Genomic DNA, 24,820 nt, shown 5'->3' on the forward strand with positions numbered 1-24,820 from the left:
AAGAAGTTAGCATAAGTAATAGAATCAGATTTCAAATTCTGAGTTCTTTTCTAGACCTCTCTAAAGTAAGGGAAATCACAAAGTTGTGAAAGCTGCTCTTTCCTAACTTTCTCACAGGTTAGCAGAAAGAGTGAATAAAGTCAAGGGGCAAATTCCCTTCTTATTCCCCTCTAGGTAAGGTGGAGTCCCTACACTACAAGATCTTCCTATCCTGCAGGAGGGATGAAATTACTCGAGAAATGATGGAAGTACCCAGACAAAGCAATTTATCTTTGTTTTGTCTTTTTTCCCAAAACACTTAACTAGGAATGTAGTGAATCTTTGCTATAAGAGTCTGTGGCTTATCTCTCCCACCCCCTAAACAAAACTGCAAACACCATTTAGGCTGGGACAAACTAAGTTAAATTTGGTATTTCCTAGTACAGTTCTTTGCAGGAAGTAATAACTAACATTTCTGCCGCTTTTTTAATGCTCGATGCCCATGAAACCTTTTCTCCTAAACAGCTTTGTAAGACAGTAAGTTGATGTATCATCATCCCCATTTTACAGATGAGAAAACCAAATCTTAAAAGAGTAAAGTGATTTGGCCACAGCTAGTACATAAGGCTAAAATTTGAACCTAGGTTCCATAATTTCAAGTCTGGCATTCTTTCCACTCCAGGGTCATTTTTGATAAACCTCACATAAGAATTTGTTGGCCCAAGTACAAATTTATCCTGGGGCTTTTTCTGGGGTTTGGGAACTTGCCCTCTGGGAGATATTTCTAGAAGCCTCCAATTTTCTCTCTCCCCAGGATAAGAGGTTAACAGTTAATTTGTTGGTGAAATAGTTGGTACTATTCCTACCCAGGGAAACTTAGAAGATAATAGAAATTTTTGTCCCTAAGGGACATTGCTTGGATGGTCCACTATAGAAAAGTGAGGGTAGGGTTTGGTGGTCAGGGTGACTAGCATCTGAAAGTTCTAAGACAGCATTTTAAAGTACCAGGAAAGGAGCTGAGGCTAGACTGGGAGGAAAATAACAGCGTGGCAGCTCAAAAATTAGGCCAAAAAGCACCTAAACTTGGGCAGCGAGGGTCTTCCAAGCCGGTCAGATACGGAGTAAGACCCTTCGACCAAACTTCGCTTTGTGCTATCCAAGTACCAGCCTATATGCAGGGTGAGAAAAGGCTCATGCCCAGAGGATGAATTATTTGGCGGCAGCAACTTGCGAACCAACAGATACGGGGTGGGGGAGTTAATTTTCAAGCTTCTCAAGAAGGGTACCGGCTGTCATAAATTCTGTCTCAAACTAAAAAGGGAGGGTGGGTGTGGGTGTGGAGAGCTCCACCGTTCAGCCAAAGCTCTCAGGAGCCAGGAGACTGTTTCGTAAGAGTGGTACCGGCGGGGCTAAAACGAAAGTTGAGGACGACTCTGCGCCCCAAGCCTGGATCTGGAAAGAAGCAAACCTAAATTTCTCTTTGGGCCATCCCGCAAGGAAGCCGATGCTCTGGCACCCTTGATGAGTAACAGATGACATTTATACAGCGCTTTAAGATAAGTTAAGCGTATTACAAGCATTTCGGTCCAGTGCCACCGGAGTAACAGGTGCACATTCGCAAACGCCCCAGAACCCCAGCCCGCAGGTTACCCGGAGCGCGCTCCCAGAGCCTCAGGGGCGGGGAGGAGGGGGAGGAGAGCGCAGCCCGCGGGCAGGCGGCTCCGCGCCCGCAGTCCCCACAGACCTCCTCCAGGTGCGCTCTCGCTTCCGGCCCAGACCCCCGCCCTTCCTCCGTTCTCTAGCTTCTGCAGCGGAAACTCCAGTGGCCACGCATGCGCTCTACTTCCCTCCTTAACAGCGGTCTAAGAAGGGGTTGAATGGGGAAGGGGTGGAGACCTCCCCCGCTCTTCAGGTGCTCCCCCGGGCGTCTCTAGGCGGGCGCGGGGGTGGGAGGGGCGCGTGACGTTCCCCCTCCCTTTTCTTCCCTTCTCCATTCCATTCAACTAGTCGAGCTTATCGGCTGTAGACCGCAGCTTCGGTCCCTAGGCGGGCGAGAGAAGTCTGACGCTTCTCCTCGGCTTTTCCTCGGCCTCTCCTCCCGGGTCGGGGCCGGCAGGTGAACGCGCTCGTCGCTGCCGTGGTGTCTCCCCGCCCCGCCTCCCCCAGATAACTGCAGGTGCGTGAGGGGCGCGCGCGAGATCGCGCCAGTTGAGAACGAGGCTGAGCGCTCGCTGCTGCCCCCTCCCCCCTCTAAGAGTCTCCCGGGCCGCCTCCGCTTCGCCAGCCGGGCTGCCGCCGCCGCCTCCTCCTCCTCAGCCCCGCGGCTTGAGGGACTGGAAGCCGGAGGAGGAGGAGAAGCTGCCACCGCCACCACAGCAACTGCAGGTGGTTTGTGCGCGGCCCAGGCCGGAGGCTCTTCGTCCCCTCGCCCCGGGAGAAGAGGCCGTCTGGGGCAGACGGACAGCAGGCCGGACCGACGGGCCGCCCCCCCCGCGCTGACTATGAACCGGACTCACCGGCACGGCGCGGGCAGCGGCTGCCTGGGCACCATGGAGGTGAAGAGCAAGGTGGGTGCGGGGCCCCGGGAACATGCGGGTCGGAGGGGGCGGGGGAGGGCGAGGGGAGTGGGCGCGTGTGCGACCCGAGCGTTGGGGCTGAGAACTCGGGGAGGAACTTGGATGGGGCCCCGGCAGGGAGGGCTGGCCGCACGCCTTCCTCTGCCCTGCCCCGGGAGACTGGAGAGGATCAAGTATTGTTAGCCGGAGCTTGACCAGCATTCCTCCCCTCCCCACCCCCAGCTCATAACCCGCAGGTGAGAGTCGGAAGGAGGGGATTGCACCAGATCTAAGGGGGGAAAACTCGGTTTGGTTTGGATTGGAGTCGGCGGTGAGGGTTTTGTTAAGCAAGCCCAGGGAGTAGAAAATATATTTAACCAAATTAGATTTGTTTCTTATCCTGTTTCTTACTAATCTCGTTGTCTGTTTACTCTGAGAGTATTAGCTCATCACGAGTGAATTTTTGAATTTCATTAATACTTCCCGACAGAACTTTGTCTGTTGAGGAGAGAACACAAGAAACAAGACCCAAACAACCTAAAACATGAAATTACTCAACTGTTTATAATATAAGACTGCGTATGAGCCAGTTGATTAGATATTGACTGAGTGCCTGAGTAGTGGGGATATCACTAAAAGCCTTAGAGTAAAGGTGTGATCAAAGGTGGGGAAGGCTTTCTTAAATGAGATTGATTTTAACTATGGGTTTGGAGCAGACTGAAGACAGTTCAATCCCAATAAACCCTTGAATTCAGATAATAGTAACTAGATGGAACCATATAGACTTTGTTCAGCTTCTACTCACTCACCCCACTTTACTGAGTCTGAGGCCCAGAGACCTGCATAAGATCACAGAGCCAGTTTGTGAGAAAACTACCGAATATTGCTTTAGACTTTGGGAGATGTAAATAGAAGACTGTCTCTGCCTGTCAGAAGTTTATGTTCGGCACAGCAGGGGAACCTAAAATGTGGAAAGCGCGGTGAAAATAGCTACAAAATAATGTATCTAATGCAACATATTACGTAATTGAATTCATCAGTACGGAAGGTTTGCCGAGTAAGAGTAGTGATCCGTGGAATGAAGGTACTAGGGAAAAGTTTCTTAAAGGATACATAGAAGAGGAAATGCAGTCCACTGCAGGGGATGATGACAGTGTATTTCCAAGTTTTTGTAATCTTTAAAATGAGATCAAGGATATCCCCATTTGCCTTGTTTTTAAAAGTTAATATTTGAAACTCCATTCCCTTTGTATATGTGTATATATGTTATAAAGTTTGGTTGAAACTTTATGTACTATTTAATTAGAGCATAAATGTAGTCATCAAATTAAACTAGACTTGCATTTTAAAAGAACATACTCTTTCCATCCTTAATGGAATTGTCATTGCAAATTGAAATTGCTTGCATGAGAGTAATATGATTCAAATTAAATCTTGGTACTGCTATAACAGTAATGAGTCTGCAAGATAATTGAGATGCCTTTCTGCAGTTCTATCACCAGATTTGGTTTTGTGGGAGTTTAGCTCAGAACCAGGGATTGCATTCCACTTGGCCAGTTGGTTTCAACTTTTTTTAATATACTCAATCTAAGCATGCTATGTTTAATATGATGGAATTTTAAATTGTTCTAGACCACACAATTATGAGCATTTGTTATGGTGCCTGGAATAGGGGCCCTCAAAAGTGTGTTAAAATAATATATGTTATAGTACCAGACAGATATTTTCCTCTCCTTTTCTGCCAGTTGATTTAAAATTCTCACATGTATGCAGTGGCAGTTAAACCATTTACATGGTATATTTGATATGTTAAAGTTTTATAAACTTTTCCTTTTCATACAGCCATACATTGGAAGAGCTCAATTTGAGATACATATTCATAGGAAAGTTTTTTAAGCTGTTAAGAGCTATATAGTATATAGAGCCTGCTGTTATTTTCCTAGCTTATGGTAGATAGGCAAAGCAATAGGATCAATACATTTGCTCTGTTCATATTACCTTTTAAGTAGATTTTAACAGGAGATTTATTTTTAAATTGTAAAAATGAATTATTTCTAAGGTCTCCTGGAACTTGGACAGATTTATTTTTAAAATGATGAAAATGGTAGCCATGCTTTATATATATATATATATAGTGAATTTTAAACAGTAGTTCTCTATCAAGTTTTAATAATGCCACAACTTTTGTATAATGGCATTGAATTTTAATGTACCATTCCATATTCATGATAAAAGTTGACTGATTTCATAGAAATTAGTATTATTACTTGGCTCAGAATTGACTCTTAAAATGTAAGGGAATGGGTATCTTTCTTTCCATTAACAGGGGTATTCTTTGAATTCGAAATGTATTTTCTTCTGTGTAGCAGATTTACCTATTTCTTGAAGTGAGAGGTTTCACAGCCAGTTATCACTATGGTGTCCTTGATAACCTTGGAGGATTGAGTTTTTGAGCTATGGGTCCTCCTGATTTGATTGCCTTTCTTGGGCCAATCTTTAAAGTTGGTTATCTAATGACTATGGAAGCAGTTTGCTAACTGGATAGACATGCTAGATGATAGGAGTAAACTAATGGAAAACTGGTACTAAGTTTACCTAGTAATAATTCTCTTGAAGATAACAGCTGAATGTGTCTACTTTTTGTCCTTGGTGTAAAAAGATTTTCCCCATGGTGTAAAAAAGTTCCTCTTAATCCTATTGTGTTTTTGCAAAAGGCATAACAATATCTTTGTTATTCAGAACACTATTTTTGCCAGAAATTACAAAACAGCTTTTACCAAATGGCACAGATTACAGTAAAGTCATAAAATTTTCCATTGCTGTAATCAAAATATCTGTCTTTCTTATATTAAGGGAAAAGAAATATCTCAAAGAGGTTTTATATAGCAAATGTTTAGCAGAATTTCCTAAAATGTTAAGCTATTAAATATAAAATATTTATTAAAATTTTAGGGATAATGGTAGTGCTGTTGAGAAATCCTTCAGGCACAGACTGTTGAGAAACACTTAAAAGTTTGCTCCTAGTTAGTAAGAAATATGAAATTTTGATAACATCAGGGTAATTAAAATAAGAAACTGACTTGATGTAGTCATAGGACATCTAACACTGATAGGAAGGGTGTTTCTATTGAATTTTATTTACTTTGTAATGTGTAGGTGTGACAACTCTAGAGAGATAGCTGTAGGTATGAATCACCTTATTTTCTTGACAAAGTAGTGTGTTTATGTTTCAGAAATGTATTTTAATTTATTACCTGTTAAAACTGGAGTGTGTGTTATACTTGGTTGCAAGTAAGGTATTTAGCCTATATAGTGATGCAGATATCTCTAGGAAGTTTGGGAAATGAATCAACAACCATGTAAACCTTTATACTTAGAAAAGTTGGGGATTACAGGGATTTAATGTTTTCCCTAGTTAGGTGGTGGGTGATCTAAGTACGTAGTAGATAAGGAATGATTAAAAGAGCAATTTTTAAAGGTAATTGGGATACTAAGGAGTTTTTTTGAGATGTCTGTCATCTTACCTTATTTTTAGCACTTGGGGAGAATTAAGTTTCTTTTGCAGAAAAACAAGCTTGGGAATTGAAAGATAGACAAAAATAATGGTGGTCATGAAGTTTGTGTTTCATTGACTTGTCAAGAGAGACTTATTTGCTGCATTCAATGAAGATGCTTATATTATCACATCTGTTTTAAAAAGGAGCATCTTCCAAAGAGCTTGCCGTCCTTTTTGTGTATTTTAGTAATAATCTACACAATATTCTAATGAGATCACTACACAGCAATTTTTTTACATTTTTACAGAAAACTACTTTCTTGTATGTACTTAAATTTAGGTTGCTAATTTTTATGCTGTTGTGTTTATGATTGCTTGGATTATTGTTCAACTATGGGTTGATCTAGATGCTTTTTGAGATCCTTTCTAACTCAGGTTTTTTGATTTTATATTTTTGTCCATTTTTGTTATGCCTACTTTATTAGAGTGTGATTAAAAAAAAAAGATTTGGTGGTTTTCAGAATAGGAGTTCAGTTTGTTTTAGGGAAAGGGAAGGAATAGACATTTGTACAATGCCCTATGCCAGGTACCTCACTAAGTGCCTTTTTCTTTTAAACAAATGCTATCTTATTTGATTTTCACAGCATCGCAGGGTGACAGCTATAGCAAAAGGCTGGATTTGAATTCAGCTCTTCCTGATTCCAGACCCAGCTTTCTATCCATTGAACCACTTATCTTGCCTCAATTATAGTTAACTGTTGAGGGAGTGAAAAAACATTATTATCTGCATTATTGCCTGAACTTGACCAGATGAAAGGCCAGAGGGTAACAAGAAAGTGGTAGAGGCAGAATTTCATCTTTTATACTGATGAGATTAAGGATTAATTACTATTCCATCTTCAACAATTTAACCTTTTCTTTGATCTTGTTAGCACATGTTAATATAAAAATTCTGTCTTTCTCCGTGAAAAATCTCACTGAAAGTGCCATGAGGTGGCTTTTTGCAAACTGAGCCAATGAAGTACACTTTGGCATATTTTCAACCACATTGTAAAGACCTGGAGAATTTTTGTCTTCTGAGGACTAACCAGGTTGTTAGGTTTGGAAGAGTTCATTGGCCAGTACCGTGTTTCCCTGATAATAAGACACTGTCTTATTATATTTTTTGGACAGAAAAACACCAGAGGGCTTATTTTCAGGGGAGGGCTTATTTTAATGAACATTGACAGCAATTTTAATAAACAGGTGAACAAAAAAATGTACCTTTATTCAGTAAGCAAATCACGGAGGGGGGGGGGGATGGTGCATACAGAGGGTACCGTAATATAGCGTGTAGCGCAGAGGATCACCTTCACTACAGTAGCAATCTCAATAGGGCTTATTTTCAGGGGAGGGCTTATTTTAGAGGAATCTTACACAGTAAGGGGAGGGCTTATTTTCGGGATAGGTCTTATTATCGGGGAAACACGGGGTAGCAAGTGTGATTATTTTTCTGATAGTAGTATTGCCAGATAATCCACCAACGGATGCAATAAGAAGTGTGTTGATCTGAAGCCATGAGTTTTGTTTTAATCCTTGATCTTGGTCAGGTCAGTTGGCCTCCCTTGGCATTATTTTTGTAATCTATAAAATGAGAGGATTGGATTAAATGATATGGGGTACATTCTAGCCTTAAATCTGATCCTTAACCATGGAAAGGTTCTGCAGAAAGTACCCACATTGAAAACATAAAGCACTAAAATATATATTTCAGCTTTTGATGTCATATTACAATTTTCAAAGAAATTTCATGAACGTTTTCCATGCATGAACCCTGTGAGATAAGCTAGTTATATTCCCATTTCACTGATGAAAAAGCTAGGTAATCTTGAGTAAGATCACACATAGCTATCAGGTGGTGGGGTTAGCTCCTAATCTACACCTAGAGCCTAGGATTTGTATATTTTTCTCCACTGTACCACACTGACTCAAATAACAGTGCTTTTACTGAATGATATATCTTTTAAAATCTTGAGTTCTGCATTTTACTTAAAATTGTGCAAAGTTAAAATCATTGGGTATTTTGGTGAGGTTTTATGTATTCGACCCCAAAGCACCTCTGTATCCAGTTTGAAGTTATTACAAGTGTCATTTGCCTACATATATTACTTTTGCACTTTTTCTAATGTATTTGTCCAAACTAGTTTGAAAGCTCCTACGAGAAAAATAAATTAGAAAAAAAATAGAAAAATAAAATTGAAAAGGCATTCAATCAGTATAGAAACAAAGCTTCTTTTTAACTGAATTGGTGTGAGGATGGGTGGACTGGATAAAAATCTGGTCTCTACACTGACTTCATATAGTAGCAGAGTCCTTTTTGTCTGGTCTTGAGTCTGGGTCTCAACCAAGAACCCTAGGTATTCAAATGATTTTTTTTCATAGGACAGTGGTATAGTGACTGTCCTGGCCATCGAAAGATTAGGGGGACAGAGAACAAGGACAGGTCTCCAACCTTCTTAAAGGTGGAAATTTTTGGATTTTGGAGTTGGAAGGAACCTTAGAAATCATCTTCCTCTTCATATTACCATCCAGGCCAGAAACCAGGTGGTGTATGATTAACAGCCAGGATGTTGGAGGCCTTTTGCTTCAAATCAGTGCTCTGTACTATAGTATGAATTATATTTCTTTCCTTTGGTAAGGAATCTGTTATGAAATTTATATTCTTGATTAATAGAAGTATTATTTTACTTATTGACTATTTCATAGCTTTCTTAGATAGAAATGTTTTGACTTGCTGATATGACATAATGTCAGTCTCCTATTTGTGACTTTTATGTCCCCATTGCCTATCACCGTTTCTGGCACACAAGCACTAAATGTTTGTTGATGTTGAAATTATGACTTAAGATATTTTTCTTAAAAGTAATTTATGTATTTTTTGTTTATAGTTTGGAGCAGAATTTCGTCGATTTTCTCTGGAACGTTCTAAACCTGGAAAATTTGAAGAATTTTATGGATTACTACAGCATGTTCATAAGATACCCAATGTTGAAGTTTTAGTAGGCTATGCAGACGTTCATGGAGACTTACTGCCTATAAATAATGATGATAACTATCATAAAGCTGTTTCAACAGCCAATCCATTGCTTAGGATTTTTATACAAAAAAAAGGTAAGTAAGATTTCAGAAAGTATGTTGCTAATGATCACTACACTTTCTTGAAAGAATGAACTTATTCTGATTTTTAGCTGTTGTTGATGTTTTAAATTGGTTTGTTGGGTTAGATACAAAACTCACCTTGGACCTCCCTGAGTCTTAGTTTTCTCAACTGTAAAATGAAAAGGTTGACCTAAGTGGTCTCTGAGATCTTTCCAACTCTAAATCTATGACCTGTGATTACTTATATTATGATTTATTGTTTCCTGTGATTAGTAAGTGACAGGAAAACTGGTCTGTGTTGTCCTATATGTTCAGAGGTCAGTAAATGTTCCTTTTTTTTTTTTTTTTTTTTTTTTTTTAAAGCAATCGGGGTTAAGTAACTTGCTCAAGGTTACATAGCCAGTTATTTCTGAGTGTGGTGCTGAGTATCTGAGCCCGGATTTGATCCCCGGGTCATCCCGACACTGGAGCCGGTGCTCTTACTCGCTGTGCTACCTGGCCGCCCCAAGTAAATGTTCTTTATTAATGATACAAAGAGATTTGAAATCACAGAAATTTTATTTTGTTTGTTTCAATGACACTGTGCTTATGGCACCAAAAACTTTTAAGAGAAAAAACTTTTTAGTATTTAATTCTATTTGCCTGAGGATGTGAGTGCCTTCTCAATTTTTGGTGAATGAAGAAGGGTGGAGCAACCAGCATCAGGTTCAGCATCTGTATTATAAGGAACAGTGGAAGAATAAGGACTTCATGGCAGTGGTAGAATGGAGGCTGTGGCTGTGTAGCATCTAGTTCTGGGACTTTAAATTATAAAGCCTGGCATAACATTCTATTACTGAACTCTGATCTCCTTCAAGCTGTACCAGAGCATTAAAAATACATGAGAGAGTAAGAACTTGATCAATTCTTCTTTAATAGAACCTCTTGTATGAAAAAAAATCCAACGCTTGTCATTTTTACCCTTGTGCCTACATTTCTACATGATGGATATGTAGTGGGAATTTCTAATAAGCACGCGGTGCTTTTCATAATATTCATTCAACATTAAGCTTTTTCAATAACTACATGACAAAAGTTGATGAACCATTTTATCTAAGATTTTGTAAGAGTTTGATTATAACACCAGCTGTTTTCATGTGTTCAGTTCACAGCTTGCCTTTAACTTAACATTAGAATTCAGTCCTAACATCTTTTAAGAGTCTGTACCTTTCTAAATGTCTTTGGCAGGTATTTATCCCAACATTTCTTAGTATTGCGAGGGTTATTAGTTTCAATTAAGATATCAAAACAAGACACCTATTTTTCTTAGCTTTTCCTAAATAGTGAAAATGAACACTTGGTATATATTGTTATTAAAGACTTGAGAGTTTTTTAGAGCCTTGTAGAAGTAAGCAACATTTTAATGGAGAAAAAATTCTGTTTACCAGAGATTGTTTTGTTTTTGTTTTCTAGTAATTTAATGCAAATGATGGCTTTTCTGTCCAAGAAAAAGTACAGTTGGTCCATTTAAAGTTATACATTATCACACTTTATTTTGATACTTTTCTTGTTGAGCACATAATAGCTATTTATATAACAGGTTATATAAACATAATTGGGTACTATTTGATCTAAGAAACAGCTTTAAACTTGGAAATCATTCTGCTGCCACTATCTTCTCCTTACTTGATAGTAAATTTGTTTACGTAGACAGAAATTTCATACACCTTGGTGACAGCTTATTACAATATCATATAAATTTTAAGTTGTGGTCTTTTTTTTTAGATAATATTTGTTATTCAAAGAAAACAGATTCCCAGAGTATAAAACTCTTTATAAATCATTTAGTATTTTTTTAATCATTTAAGTATTTTTTTGTTTGAGTTTAGGAAACCTTGGCATCTTGAATCAGTTGTTTTTACTTTAATTTTTTGGAGCTTGAGGTTCCACTGAATACTATACCTGTTTTTCTTACAAAGGTGGGTTTTAATTGGCAGGGGATAAACAGTGCATATTTCTAGTGCTGTTGCCATGAGAACAATAGAAAAAAAAGGGAGAGAGAATTAAATCCTGAAAGTGATTTTTACAAAGAAGATTCTAGATCCTCTATTATTAGCTAGCTTTTTTTTTTTCTTTTGGTCAGCTGCACAAAAGATATCCTAATTAAATTTATGGAGGAGGAAAACTAGAATATGGTTTTAAGTTTGACTCTTAAGGGAATATTATGGTTTTAATAACAATAAAATGAGTTATTTTAACTCTTCCATGTTCATGTTTCTGCAATGAGAATGTCAGACTCTAACTTATTGATAATGTTTACATTTTTATCTAATGCTTTTACTTCCCTAGTGCATCCTAATTTAGCTGTAATGAGTTTCCTGATCTAATTTGGAAACAATCGTTTTTGAAACCTTGGCTTTACTTGTGCAAATGAGTTCTGCCAAAAAGAGTGTCAATTTTACCCTAAAACATCATTGAGAAAAACGTTTTTGCTTCGTAAGCTCCCTGAGGACAGAAACTGTCTTTCCTAATTTTATTCCAAGTGTTTCCTGTAGTAAGTACTTAAAGAATATCTTCTGTGTTACTTATTAAGAATTTTTCAATATATAGTAGGGAAATTATATTTGAGCAGAAATAGGACAAAAATTAACAACTTTTAGGCTTTCCTTATGGAAGAAGACCCCCCCCCAAAATGTCCTAAAATTGTAGTGGTATTCTTAAATCTATGCACAAGTTGCTTAGTAATTCCTTATGATTTTTAATTATAAAACAAATTCTGTTATTCAACAATTAAGAAGGTCTTGTTATATTCCTAGTACTGAGTGGGCATTAGGAATATACCAAATAAAAAATATTTGTCCTCAAGGAGCTTATGTTCTGTTGTGATTGTCTTCATTTTCTGTTTCCCTTTGGAACTATGCCTTATGTATTTGGAAAGAAGATAGAAACATTAAAGAACCACATTCCTATGCTTCTGCCTCTGCTCCTTAAGCCACAGAATTAAATGTTCAGATCAGATAAGATGCCGTTTTTTTTCTTTTTATTTTATTTTCTCCCAATTACATGTCAAGACAATTTTTAGCATTCATTTTTGTAAGATCTTGAGTTCCAAATTTTTCTTCTCCCTTCCTCAACATCCTCATTTCCAAAAACGGTAGGTAATTTGGAATAGGTTATACATATGTTATCATATAAAACATTTCCATATTAGTCACAGTTGTGAAAGAAGAAACTGATCAATAGGGAAAAATACAAGAAAAGAATAAAGTAGAAATAAAAGTGTGCTTTGATCATCATTCGCAGTCCATCATTTTTTTTATTTTTTTATTAATTTATTTTTCATTTTCAACATTCATTTCCACAAAATTTTAAGTTATGGTTTTTTTCTCCTCGTCTTTCCCCTGCTCCCCACCCCAAAATAAATAGCAAGCCTACTGAATACCCTTCCCTCAATCTGTTCTCTCTTATATCCTCCCCCATAACCCCCCTAACTTTCTAGTAGGGCAAGATGGATTTCTATACCAGTGCCTGTATATCTTATTTCCCAGTTGCATATAAAAAAAAATTTTTTTTAAACAGTTGTTTTTAAAACTTTGAGTTCCAGATTTTTTCCCTTCTTCCTTCCTCACTCACCCCCACCGGGAAAATAAGCAATTCAACAGAAGTTGTACATGTGTAGTTAAATCATTTCCATAATTGTTATATTGTGAAAGACTAACTACATTTCCCTCCACCCCCACTTATTCTAATTTTCTCCTTTGACCCTATCCCTTTTCAAAAATGTTTGCTTCTAACTACCCTTTGCCCTCCTTTCTATCCCCCCCCCCCCTTATCCCCTACTCCCCCTATTTTCCTGTAGGGTAAGATACTCAATTGAGTGTGTATGTTATTCCCTCCTTAAGCCAAATTCAATGAGAGTAAGGTTGTCCCATTCCTTTTTATCTTCCTGCTCTTCCCCTCCATTGTAACAGTTTTCTCTTTCCTCTTTTATATGAGAACTTTTACCCTAATCTATCTCTCCCTTTCTCCTCCCAATATATTCCTCTCTCACCTCTTAATTTTATTTTTTAGATATCATCCCTTCATATTCAATTTGTCTTGTGCCCTCTATCTTTGAATACATGAATATACATATGCCCACATTCACATATGTATTTATATACACATACACCCTCCTATACATATATATTCCCTTCAACTGTCCTCATACTGAGAAAAAGTCTCATGAGTTACAATTATAGTTTTTTCCATGTAGGAATGTGAATAGTTCAACTTTAATAAGTTCCTTATGATTTCTTTTTCTTGTTTACCTTCTCTTGTTTCTTGTATTTGAAAGTAAAATTTTCTGTTCAGCTCTGGTTTCTTCATCAAGAATGCTTGAAAGTCCTCTATTTCATTGAATGATCATATTTTCCCCTGAAGTATTACACTCAGTTTTGCTGGGTAAGTGATTCTTGGTTTTAGTCCTAGCTCCTTTGACCTCCAGAATATCATATTCCAAGACCTTCAGTCCTTTAATGTAGAAGCTGCTAGGTCTTGTGTTATCCTGATTGTGTTTCCACAATACTCAAATTGTTTCTTCCTGATTGCTTGCATTATTTCTCCTTGACCTGGAAACTCTGGAATTTGGCTATAATATTCCTAGGAGTTTTCTTTTTGGGATCTTTTTCAAGAGGCAATTGGTTAATTCTTTCAATTTCTATTTTGCCCTCAGGTTCTAGAATATCGGGGCAATTTTGCTTGAGAATTTCTTGAAAGATGGTGTCCAGGCTCTTTTTTTGATCGTGGCTTTCAGGTAGTCCAATAATTTTAAATGATCTCTCCTGGATCTATTTTCCAGGTCTTCCCAATGAGATATTTCACACTGCCTTCTATTTTTTCATTTGTGTGGATCTGTTTTATAGTATCTTGATTTCTCATAAAGTCATTAGCTTCCAGTTGCTCCAATCTAATTTTGAAGGAGTTATTCTCTTCAGTGTCTTTTTGAAATTCCTTTTCCATCTGGCAAATTTGGCTTTTTAAAGCACTCTTCTTCTCATTGGCTTCTTTGGCCTTTCTTGCCATTTGAGTTAGTCTACTTTTTAAGGTGTTATTTTCTTCAGCATTTTTTGGGGTCTCCTTTAGCAGGCTGTTGACTCACTTTTCATGATGTTCTTGCATCATTCTCATTTGTCTTCCCAGTTTTTCCTCCACTTCTCTTGATTTTCAAAATCCTTCTTGAGCTCCTCCATGGCCTGTAAGCAGTTCATATTTTTCTTGGAGGCTTTTGATGCAGGAGTTCTGACTTCACTGTCTTCCTCCCACTCCATGCCTTGATCCTTTTTGTCCCCCAAAAAGGATTCTATCATCTGTTTGTGCTTCCTATGCTTGCTTATATTGCCAGCCAATTACTTGACCCTTGAGCTCTTTGCCAAGGTAGAACTCTGCTTCCAGAATGGAGAGAGCTTTGTCCCAAATCGGGGTTTTTGCAGCTGCCAGAGCTATTAGGAGGGTGCCCTCTCTACAGCCCCCACAAGCTCTGGCTCACTGGTCACACACCCCAGGACCACCACCCAAGACTGCAATCCAAATCCAAGCAGATTAAAGCAAGAGTGATTATCCTCTGAATGGTGGCTTGATCTCCCTACAGTCTGCAGGCCAGGAGCTCCTGAGGCAGCCATGTGGCACCTCTGCCACTTTTCACCCCAGGGGCAGTGGCCAGACGCTCTGCTGTCCCCTCCTGTTCCAACAAAGTTCCACACTGACCTTTTACTTTGACTTTGGAGTTTTTGGGTTGAGAAGTCTGGAAGCCACCACAGCTGCTGGTTATTCACTCCTGATTTCTACTCTGGCCACTGCTGGTCAGGACCTCCCTGGGTCTGGGACCTTGCACCTCCTGTGGGACTGTGCTTGGCTTCCAGTGAAATGGACAAATAAAATGGACATGACAGCCCAGCCAATTATAATTTGATAGGAGTGTTTATTAACCGTGGTGACTGCCTCCCCAGTAGGGAAGACAGCACTGAGTCTTCTCTAAGATACACTTATATAGAGTTAGGTGTTGCTAATCAACAAAATGTGGTTCCAAGGCGGGGTACCATATCTAGTAAAGTCTTGGGTACCTAACAAGAACAGACTTGTATCTGGGGTATATTTCTAGCAACACAGGTGAAACGTTCCCTCACTATTATGCCCTATTAGGTGATTTCCAGGGACCCTGGTAGGGGTCCCCTTCTAGCAGGTTTAGGGGGCTTTGGTGTATAATTTCTGATGGTCACTTCACTAGCATGCTGTGATAGACCTTTCCTGTTGGCCTACCGGCTGTCTTCAATAGAAGATTTGTTATTTCTGTTACTTTGTGGGTTCTGTAGCTTTAAAATTTGTTTAGAGTCATTTTTTTACAGGTATTGGAATTGTTTGGAGCCAGGGCCCATGCCAAGTGTGTTCTTCTACTCTGCCATCTTGGCACTGACCCCATAAGATGCCATTCTTGAAGATTTTATTCTTTTTGGTCCAAATTTGTGTGTGTATGGCATCTTTAGGTGATATTCTTTTTTGAAAGGCATTTTAAATGGTAAAAGGGAACTATAATTTATTCCAGATCAAGGGACCAGGAGCCACTCTTTTGTTGTTTTGTTTAAAGAAAAGTAGTGTTAAAATGTGTATACTTAGTAGTGGTCTCATACATCAAAAAACCCTGAAGTACCAAAAAAAAAAGCATAAATACATTTTTTTATTTTATTACTTGATTTTATTTTACACCAGATGGTAGATGCAAAGCATTCCTTTTTAATAAAGTACATATAGACAATTAGCTTCACTCAGAATACATTTTTTTTTCCCTTTTGGAGGGCAGTTGGGGTTAAGTAACTTGCCCAAGGTTACACAGCTAGTTTTTTTTGTGTGGCTGTTAAATGTCTGAGGCCGGAACCGAACTCAGGTCCTCCCAACTCCCGGGGCCAGCACTTTACTTACTGCACCACCTAGCCGCCCCTAGAATACACTTTTAATGCACATTTTAAAAAAAAAAGGATTCATTTTACAAATGGTTTTGCAATCCAAATATACAATAGCTTGGAAAACAAATAGTTTCGAAAATAAAAGCCAATGTAAAAAGACTCATTAAAACAACCAAAACAGTACAGGTTTCATATGGCTCTGATTTTACAGTTTTCTTACTGCATCATCAATATCAGAAATCTGTTCTTTCAGCTGGCTCCATTGTTCTGGATTTAAAGAAATACCTTTTCTACCAGGTTTCATTTCACCTTCCTGGTCCATCCAGTATTCTCTAATATCTATTAGGACTTTTCCTTTAAAGTCCCGAACACTGACACATCTCATTTTTCCAATCTGAAACGTATGATCATCTTGGCTGCTGCTTTGCTTGGATGAAGCTGGTGCTTTAGAACTTTCTCCTGTCTTTTGCTTCTTTATGGGTTTTTCTCGAAGAGCTTGCTTTTTCCTCTTTGCCTTTTTGTCAATTTCACTTGAGCTTGAAGAAATAAGTTTCTTTGATTTGGGCATCATCAACCCTGAACTTCCATGGTGGAGGTTGTGAAGGACGATACCAAGAAGGCCCTTGTGCTGGACTGCCCCGTAAATACATTTTAAAGAAAAAAAACATACTATTATATGCAGTCATTGTTTAACTGACATGTTTAACTGTCATTCAGGCCAACATTTAACTGACATTCAGGCCAATAAACCAGTCATTATGTTTGCCAAAGGATAGTTTTAAAGATGATACTGTTTTGTTTACTATCGTTGACTGATAATTCTAATAACTAAATCCTCTTGGCTGTAACCAAGATTGTGCAGAATTGTGGTTGTGTAGCAAAATTTAAGTGTATAAGGGGCATCCAGGTAGCACAGCGAGTAAGAGCACCGGCCCCAGTGTTGGGATGACCTGGGGATCGAATCCGGGCTCAGACACTTAGCACCCACCCAGAAACACCTGGCCGTGTAACCTTAAGCAAGTTACTTAACCCCAATTGCTTAAAAAAAAAGGTTTAAGTGTATAACTCTACCTTTGAGTCTTAGAACCATAAGATGTAGAGCTGAAAGGGAGGACCTTAGAGATCTGCTACAGCTCCCTCATTTTAATGAAGAAACAAATTCAGGGAAGGAGAAGTGACTTGCCTAGTCACACTGCTGTTCTATATATATACTTCTTTGTCTCCTGCATTATTCAGTTGTATTCTTCTTGAGCAGAAACATTTTTGTCTTGCTATCCTAATAGCCAACAACCCCTTCTTAGTACACTTTGCAGATGAGTGCTCTTAAACTTTTAATGGAAAATTATTATCCATAATTTGATCTAGAATGTTATATTTGAGCAGGTATTTAATATCAGTTTTAAGGAACACAATTCACTAATTCTTAAAATTTTAAGAATATTTACATATTTTTAAAAGGTAAAAAGTATTCATAGGCAGAAAAATGTTTATACAGTACACTGTTTATAGACACAGAATGCTGTGCTTTTTGAGATACTTTGTCTAATAGTTGTCTCTTTGATGGCTTTTAGCTGTCACTGCTGTTGTCGTATGTCTACCTATAACTCTAACTTAAATAGTGCTTTGCAGAGTACTTTTCTTAACATGAAATAGATAGTATAAGTTCTGTTACAGTACCTTGCACATAGAACTTAATACATATTTGTTAAATTGAATTAGTCTAATTTTCCAGATGAGGACACTGAAAGCAAGTTAAATGACTTGCTTCCTAGACACAGCTAATAAGTAGTGAAACCAGGAGTTAAGCCCAAATCTCCTGACCCTAAAGTCCTTTGTTCTTTTTACCAAACCACATTGCTTAAAATAAGAGTAAATAGATTCTGATTGAGAACCAGAGGAATTCTTGAACTCTTAAGTGAAAATGTTCATGATTTGGTTCATGAACATTGTGATGTGTTAACTGCTCAAAATTTTTTCTTCCTGGGTTCTTGGTTGTGTTTTGGATTCTTGAGGTTGCTGGATAAGTCAGGTGTTAGTTTAGAAGATTACTAATTATGGTACTAATGTAAAGACACTCAGTATACTGCGTACTGCACATGAAAGTTTTTGCTTTCAATTAATTTGATCAGTTTTCCAGTTTATTTTTCATAGTCTCTTTACTTCCAGAGCGCATACATGTAGACTTAAAGTAGAAAGTCAACTTACATTCTATTTGAACATTCACCTTTACACTTTAAACTAACACCCTGTACTGTGGCTTTCTGCCAAAATATTTCTTTTCCCAGTAGCTGTAAACTGCTTAGCTAGATGGGAGAACAAAGGTGCCTTTGTGCTCAGGCATATTGCTTTTGAGAATTTAGTCAAGAATGTACAAATGGAGTCTGGCTGCATGGCCAAATTATGCAGATTAGTTTCTCTGGTTAAGCTTTCCATGAGTAGTTGTGAAGGAAAACAATTTTATTTTGTCTGAAATTTGTATGGGTAGGGGTCCTTGTATTTTTCACTAGCATATATGCCATTATGTAGACTTTCTTCACACATTATTTGAGAATGAAAGGTTCTGAGAAAAGATATTCAATGTAGCTGTTTTCTTAATGTGCTTATATGACAGGTTTTGCAAAGAGATGTTGGTATTTCTAGATATTTCTTAAAAATCCAAACAGCTTTTCAAGCAAACAGTTTTCCACAAGAAAGCATTGTATGTTGTCTATTCAAACTGTCTAAAATGGATCATTAAGAATAAGAATACTGTTGCTTGCTAATATGCAGCATGATGTATTCATGGAACACAGATATTAGGAAAGGCCTTTCCATCCTTTGGATATGTCTTCCATTTGCTAAATCTCCCACGTATGAGATTATGACTAACAAAATTTTCAGCAACTTTTTTACTTGTTTCTAGTGTCTTGTAGTTTGGCAACTTTTGAATTAGCAGAGCTGAAAAAATGAGAAAATTGACATTCTTTTTTAATCTGACAAGTTTTCGAGCTGGTACATATTTGGTACATATTAAGTGTTTCCCTTTTCTTCCTAACAATAGTACAGAATTTCCTTTTGCGATCAGAAGTGCTTTGTTTTTTCTCACCTTTGTTGATATTCCTGAGTTTTTTGTGAAAATGATGTTATAACACAGGCAAGGTAATTTGAAATCTTTTAAAAGATATAGTATAAGTAATGTTAGTTCAGCAAATACTTCAGTTAAAAAGTATTTAGGCTTTTATATCAGAGAAAAGAAGTTGAGATTTTAGATAACTGTTAAAATGTATTAGCTTTCAATTAGCACAATTAATTTGGTCATTTTCTATGTTTTGCTTCTATTAATATATAAAACCCTTACTTTAGGGAAATAGGACATATGGAAATTAATGCTTTTATATTTAGCCCCTGATCCAAATTTACTTTAAATTCATACCTAATTATGAATTTTTTTGTTTCATCACTATTAATTTTGAGAGAAGTTACCTTGCTTATTTCTGGAAGTAGATCTTTGTCAAGTGCTTGTTGTATTAGCCCATTGACTCCTTGAATTGCTTCTGACTATGTTATATTTAATTTGTCCTTTATAAGAAAGAGTTTATTTTTTATTTTGGGGGGAGGTAGTTGGGATTAAGTGATTTACCCAGGATCACATGTAAATGTCTGAGCCTTAATTTGAACTCTGTTTCCTGACTACAGGGTGGGTGTTCAATCCACTGGTACCACTAGCTGCCCCTAGAAATGGTATTTTAAATAATATAAGCTAAAATATGTAATAACACAACAAAAAATGACTAGTTGGACAAAATCTTGGGCAACAAGCAACTCCTGAAATATTCTATAAATGACCAAGTAAGCCATACTAAATTTGACCAATTATATTTTAAACTGGGGGCCACCAGTCACGTCTATTCTTTGCTTTCCTCATTTCATGTGAAATTTTGTGATGTTAGCAGTATTAAATCTGTTATTTTGTTCTTTGTAATTCATAAGTACATGCTAATTAGTGACTTTATCACATTTCCGTATATTCCTGCCTGCCTTTTAATCACTAGTTCAATCCTAAACCTTCTTCTATCAAATGAGCTTACAGTTGTACCTAGGAATTATATAAGCAAGAAATGAAGTTGGATCCAATTGGAAAAAATATATTAGGAAAGACTTTAAATCTGTAGTCCCTCGACTACTATTTGTGCTTTAAAAACTTACTGTATGTAGCTTTATAAAGTCATTAGTTTTATTTGAGTTTAATTTTTGTCGTCAATCTAAATAAAAAATTCCAAGATGGAAAATTTGTAGCCCCAAATACATATATTAAAAAAGAAACTGCATCTGTGTTGCATGTAGTAGACAGTTGTGATTTGTGTGTGTGATTCAACTTTGTAAAAATCTTGGTGATATTTTCTGATTATCACAAAATAGGGCCATCTAGTGGTTTTTTAGAATATCATCATGACACTGGTACTAAATTATGAATTGAATAAAGTTATGTTCATTGGTTATGTTCATTTTAAGACACTGACTTATAAATCCTTGTTGGTATATTACTTTGCTACCATTACTGCCCCGTATTATCATAGAGTAATGGGATATTTTGATGACCTTTCTATATAGACTAATACTGATAATCAATATTTTTTGTTTTTCTTTTAAAACAGAAGAAGCAGACTACAGTGCCTTTGGTACAGATACACTAACAAAGAAGAAGAATGTCTTGACAAATGTGTTACGTCCTGATTACCATAAAAAGAAACCAAACATAGTTATTAGTATGCCACAAGACTTTAGACCAGTATCTTCCATTATAGATGTGGATATTCTCCCAGAAACACATCGAAGAGTTCGTCTTTACAAATATGGAACAGAAAAACCACTAGGATTCTATATCCGCGATGGTTCTAGTGTAAGAGTCACACCACATGGCCTAGAAAAAGTACCAGGGATTTTCATATCCAGGCTTGTTCCAGGTGGTCTGGCTCAAAGTACGGGCTTACTTGCAGTTAATGATGAGGTTTTAGAAGTTAATGGAATAGAAGTTTCAGGAAAAAGTCTTGATCAAGTTACAGACATGATGATTGCAAACAGCCGTAACCTGATTATAACTGTAAGACCGGCAAACCAGAGAAATAATGTTGTCAGGAATAGTCGGACTTCTGGCAGCTCAGGTCAGTCTACTGATAACAGCCTTATCAGCTACTCACCACATATTGAGACAAATTTTGATCCTAAAGATGAAGAAAGTGATGAGGAAGACATAATTATTGAAGATAACGGAATGCCCCGGCAAATACCCAAGGCAGTTCCTATGGCTGAGAGCTTAGAATCATTAACACAAATTGAACTGAGTTTTGAGTCATCTCAGAATGGTTTTATTCCTAATGATGTGAATGTACAGCACATAAGTGGCACAAAGATGGAACATGAAACACATGCTTCAGATCAAAAACCCTTAGAAGAAGATGGAACAATTATAACATTATGATATTTATTGTCTGAGTGGCTTTCTAAAATGAAGGTGCCATAGAACTTTGGCTATTCAAAAGCATATGTACCTCTGTACCAGTGGCATAAAGTGTACATGCAAACAATAATGAAGCTTTAAAATGTTTAATCTTCTGGCTAATATAAATAACCATTGTGGATTGGAGGTGAATTTGAGACTAGAATTTAAAGAGCATTTGGAAGTGAAATTAGAAACTTTTGATATTCTGTCTGTAGGGAATACTGTTAGAGTAAAAGGGGGGTACATTTTCAGTACTACAAGATGAATTAGATCATTTCCAGTTGAAGTGGTTATATATTTAATCTTCCATGCAGAGCCCAGTAAAATTATTCTGTGTTAATGCTCTTAGCTAGAGTCTTATGATTCTAATGTGAAAGTCTGATTCCACCTCTTCTTGGTACCTTTAGGACCTGTTCTCTTGGTTTACAGTATTTTATGACTTTGATTTCTTGCATTAGCTTACTTTGCTAATTGTAGCACAGTGTTTCATGTTAACTTTCAAAGAATCAAAATAATTAACAGCTTTCAAAAATTGTATACCTTGTTATGAAGCATAGAAGTGATTACTGAATGCAGTGAAGTTTTGTGAAAGTTAAGACGATACTCACACATACATACCTTATAAAATTACTGACAAACTTACTCCATGTGGTTGTAACCTGATATTTTAGAGGGAATCTTAAGAAAATTCCTTTTTACCACTTCTCATGGAAAAAAAAAATCTTTGTTGTTATTTGTGTTGGTGTACATTTGTGCCTTTTAAATGTACTCTAATGTGAATTTTCATGGGTGTAATATGCACTTGGATTAAGAGAAGAGAACTACTACATACATATAGGACAAACTTGTGCACTTTTATATATAAAGATTTTTGGTTTTCATTTAATGGTATTGCTCTCTGGATTATGGAAAGCTGCCTACACTTTAGGACAAATTATACATGGCAAACAGCGTATTTGCATTAATTTTATGAGAGGATATTTATTGCTTTAACACAAGCATCCAAATAGAACTAGTAATGCTGCTAACTTTCATTCTTTGCTTAATTTTTTTTTGTATTTATAATTGTCATGTGCATGAACGCTGTATATAGAAGTTAAGGCTATTTTATAAAGAAGTGCATGTTTCCTTTTACTTATGACTTACGGACACATTCCCTGAACTAATTATTTATTAATTAACTTTATGATGGGATTAGTGTGAATACCTTTATAATGTGTGGTGTTAAAATGAAGAAGTAAACGACTCCATTTTGAAGGATTTATATATAGTAAAATTATGTGAAGAATGAAAGTATTGCTAAAATACTGAATACCTACCACAGGATACTTAAGTGTATTTTGTTTATATTACCACTAAACTAATACTGACTGCACAGCATTATGTAATATTAGGTTTTATACTCTAGTTCTCTTTAAATTCACTGGAGTTCTTCCATTCATATTCCACTGTTTTTTTTTTAAGTGACTTTGGAATGGAACAATAATAAAAAGTCAGCACGTGGATTGTTCAAAATCGTTTTATATGTTAATGGTGCAGGGGTTCAAGTTAAGCTTTTAAAATATAAACACTAGCCTTTCACACACTACCTCTTAATTTTTTATTTTACAAAGTTAACCTCTTTAAGCTTTTTTTCTTGGAACAATTCAGGAATTCATACAATTTTTAAACAATCCAAAATTTAGTTTTGTCAAAAAAAAAATCCAACTTTCCAAAAAATGGGAAGTCAAAGCTGCTAGCACATTTTTTATACTAATTATCTTGTTTAAGGATATAGGTAAACTTGATTTTTCAACCAGACTTCTGTAAATTAGAGATACAACAATTGGAAAATGATTTATTTTTAAGGATATAAAAATTATTTCTTTGTTATTATATTAAAATGTGACAAATCATTGGTAGTCTAAACAGATTACTTAAAGTGCATTTTATTACTACATAGCACACTATCTGGATTTAGAACTAAATAAGTTTTCTAAAGTTATTTTTCTTCTATATAATACTAAAAAAGATAAACCGAACTGTGAAATTTATGTTCTGTTTCTTAACAGTTTAGGACAATGTTCTCATGAGCTGTCAACAAATAATGTACTTTTGTGAATATTTTGAATTTTCTAATTAAATTTTACATGCTATGTGATTTTTACATGAATGAGACTTGTATAAACTATTAAATGTCAGTATTTTTACTACAACTTTAATATAAAATGTACATTGATACTTCACTAAATGAACTTTGATTTTTGAGAAATCAAATTAGTTTTAGTGGTATTTTTTATAAACATAATAAAAAGACATATATTAAGAATGCTTGTTTACATAAGTTTGTGACTGAATCCAAGTTGGTGTTGAAAAGTTTTCAACTTACGGAAAGTTTTCATATTAATTTTGATATTTTTATTATATAAACTTTTTCTGAATGTCCTTTCCCATTCCTTAACCCAGTGAGCCCTTGTAGCAAAGAATTTTCCTAAAAAATCTGTTTAGCCAACCCAGCATGAATAGTTTCTGACAATATTCTGCAAGAAATATTTCATACCCATGTTCCATCCTATCTCAGCAAAGGTTTTCTCCATAGCCAAACTTATGTTCATTTTCATTGTCTTTTGTTGCCATTCATATTCAAATTGTGCATATTTTTACTTTTTTTGGGTGGGGGCAGGCAATTGGGATTAAATCACTTGCCCAGGGTCACACAGCTAGTAAGTGTCTGGCCAGATTTGAGCTCAGGTCCATGATAAAGTTTTGAGTCATACTTGTAGAAAAATGGGGAGGAGCTGTCAGATTAATGTAAGAGGAATGATGGCAATAATAATGTGCCTTATCTCCGCTGTCATCTGGTCCTGTCAAATGGGCACTTTTTTCCCAGCTTTGCCTGACGCTCCCAAATGAAAAGTTTTACAACTCAAATATTACATAACTCTTGCATTGCTTAAGTTTTATATGTTGCCTATTAGTACCTTGCCTTTCCTGGGCCTCAGTTTGTATGTGTATGTGTTTTATTTTTAGAAAAATCTTGGTTTTTCTAGTCTTGCTTGGTATGGCCTACTTAGAGAATTCAGACATTAAAATTCTTGCAACCAAATACTTCTGGAAGCTTTAATGGGTGTGCCAACTTCTAGGGTAAAAGTGAAGGGCTACAGACATGGAACAAAACAAGCTTAAGTTTCCATAAAGGGAAAAAGGCAATAGCAAGTTAGGTTGTAAAGTGGGAAGACACAACCAATTCAGCAATCATTTATCAAGAGCCAGGTGT

At 36.7% G+C, this 24,820-nt stretch overlaps 1 protein-coding gene and 1 pseudogene across 1 annotated transcript; one reads left to right on the forward strand and one right to left on the reverse strand.

Moving 5' to 3' along the window:
- The first annotated feature begins 1,556 nt into the window (after positions 1 to 1,556).
- On the forward strand, positions 1,557 to 23,872 carry PARD6B (par-6 family cell polarity regulator beta). The gene is made up of 3 exons (XM_069072410.1): positions 1,557 to 2,546; positions 8,958 to 9,180; positions 20,720 to 23,872. Exons 1-3 carry the CDS (start codon positions 2,481 to 2,483, stop codon positions 21,541 to 21,543), a joined length of 1,113 nt encoding a protein of 370 aa, XP_068928511.1. The 5' UTR covers positions 1,557 to 2,480; the 3' UTR covers positions 21,544 to 23,872.
- LOC138149416 (activated RNA polymerase II transcriptional coactivator p15 pseudogene) lies at positions 16,089 to 18,369 on the reverse strand (annotated as a pseudogene).
- Positions 23,873 to 24,820: the final 948 nt, after the last annotated feature.

This window comes from Petaurus breviceps, unplaced genomic scaffold (genome assembly GCF_028583685.1).
Source record: "Petaurus breviceps papuanus isolate PSGF00001 unplaced genomic scaffold, PetGlider_PUasm1.0 90847, whole genome shotgun sequence".
NCBI lineage: Eukaryota > Metazoa > Chordata > Mammalia > Diprotodontia > Petauridae > Petaurus > Petaurus breviceps.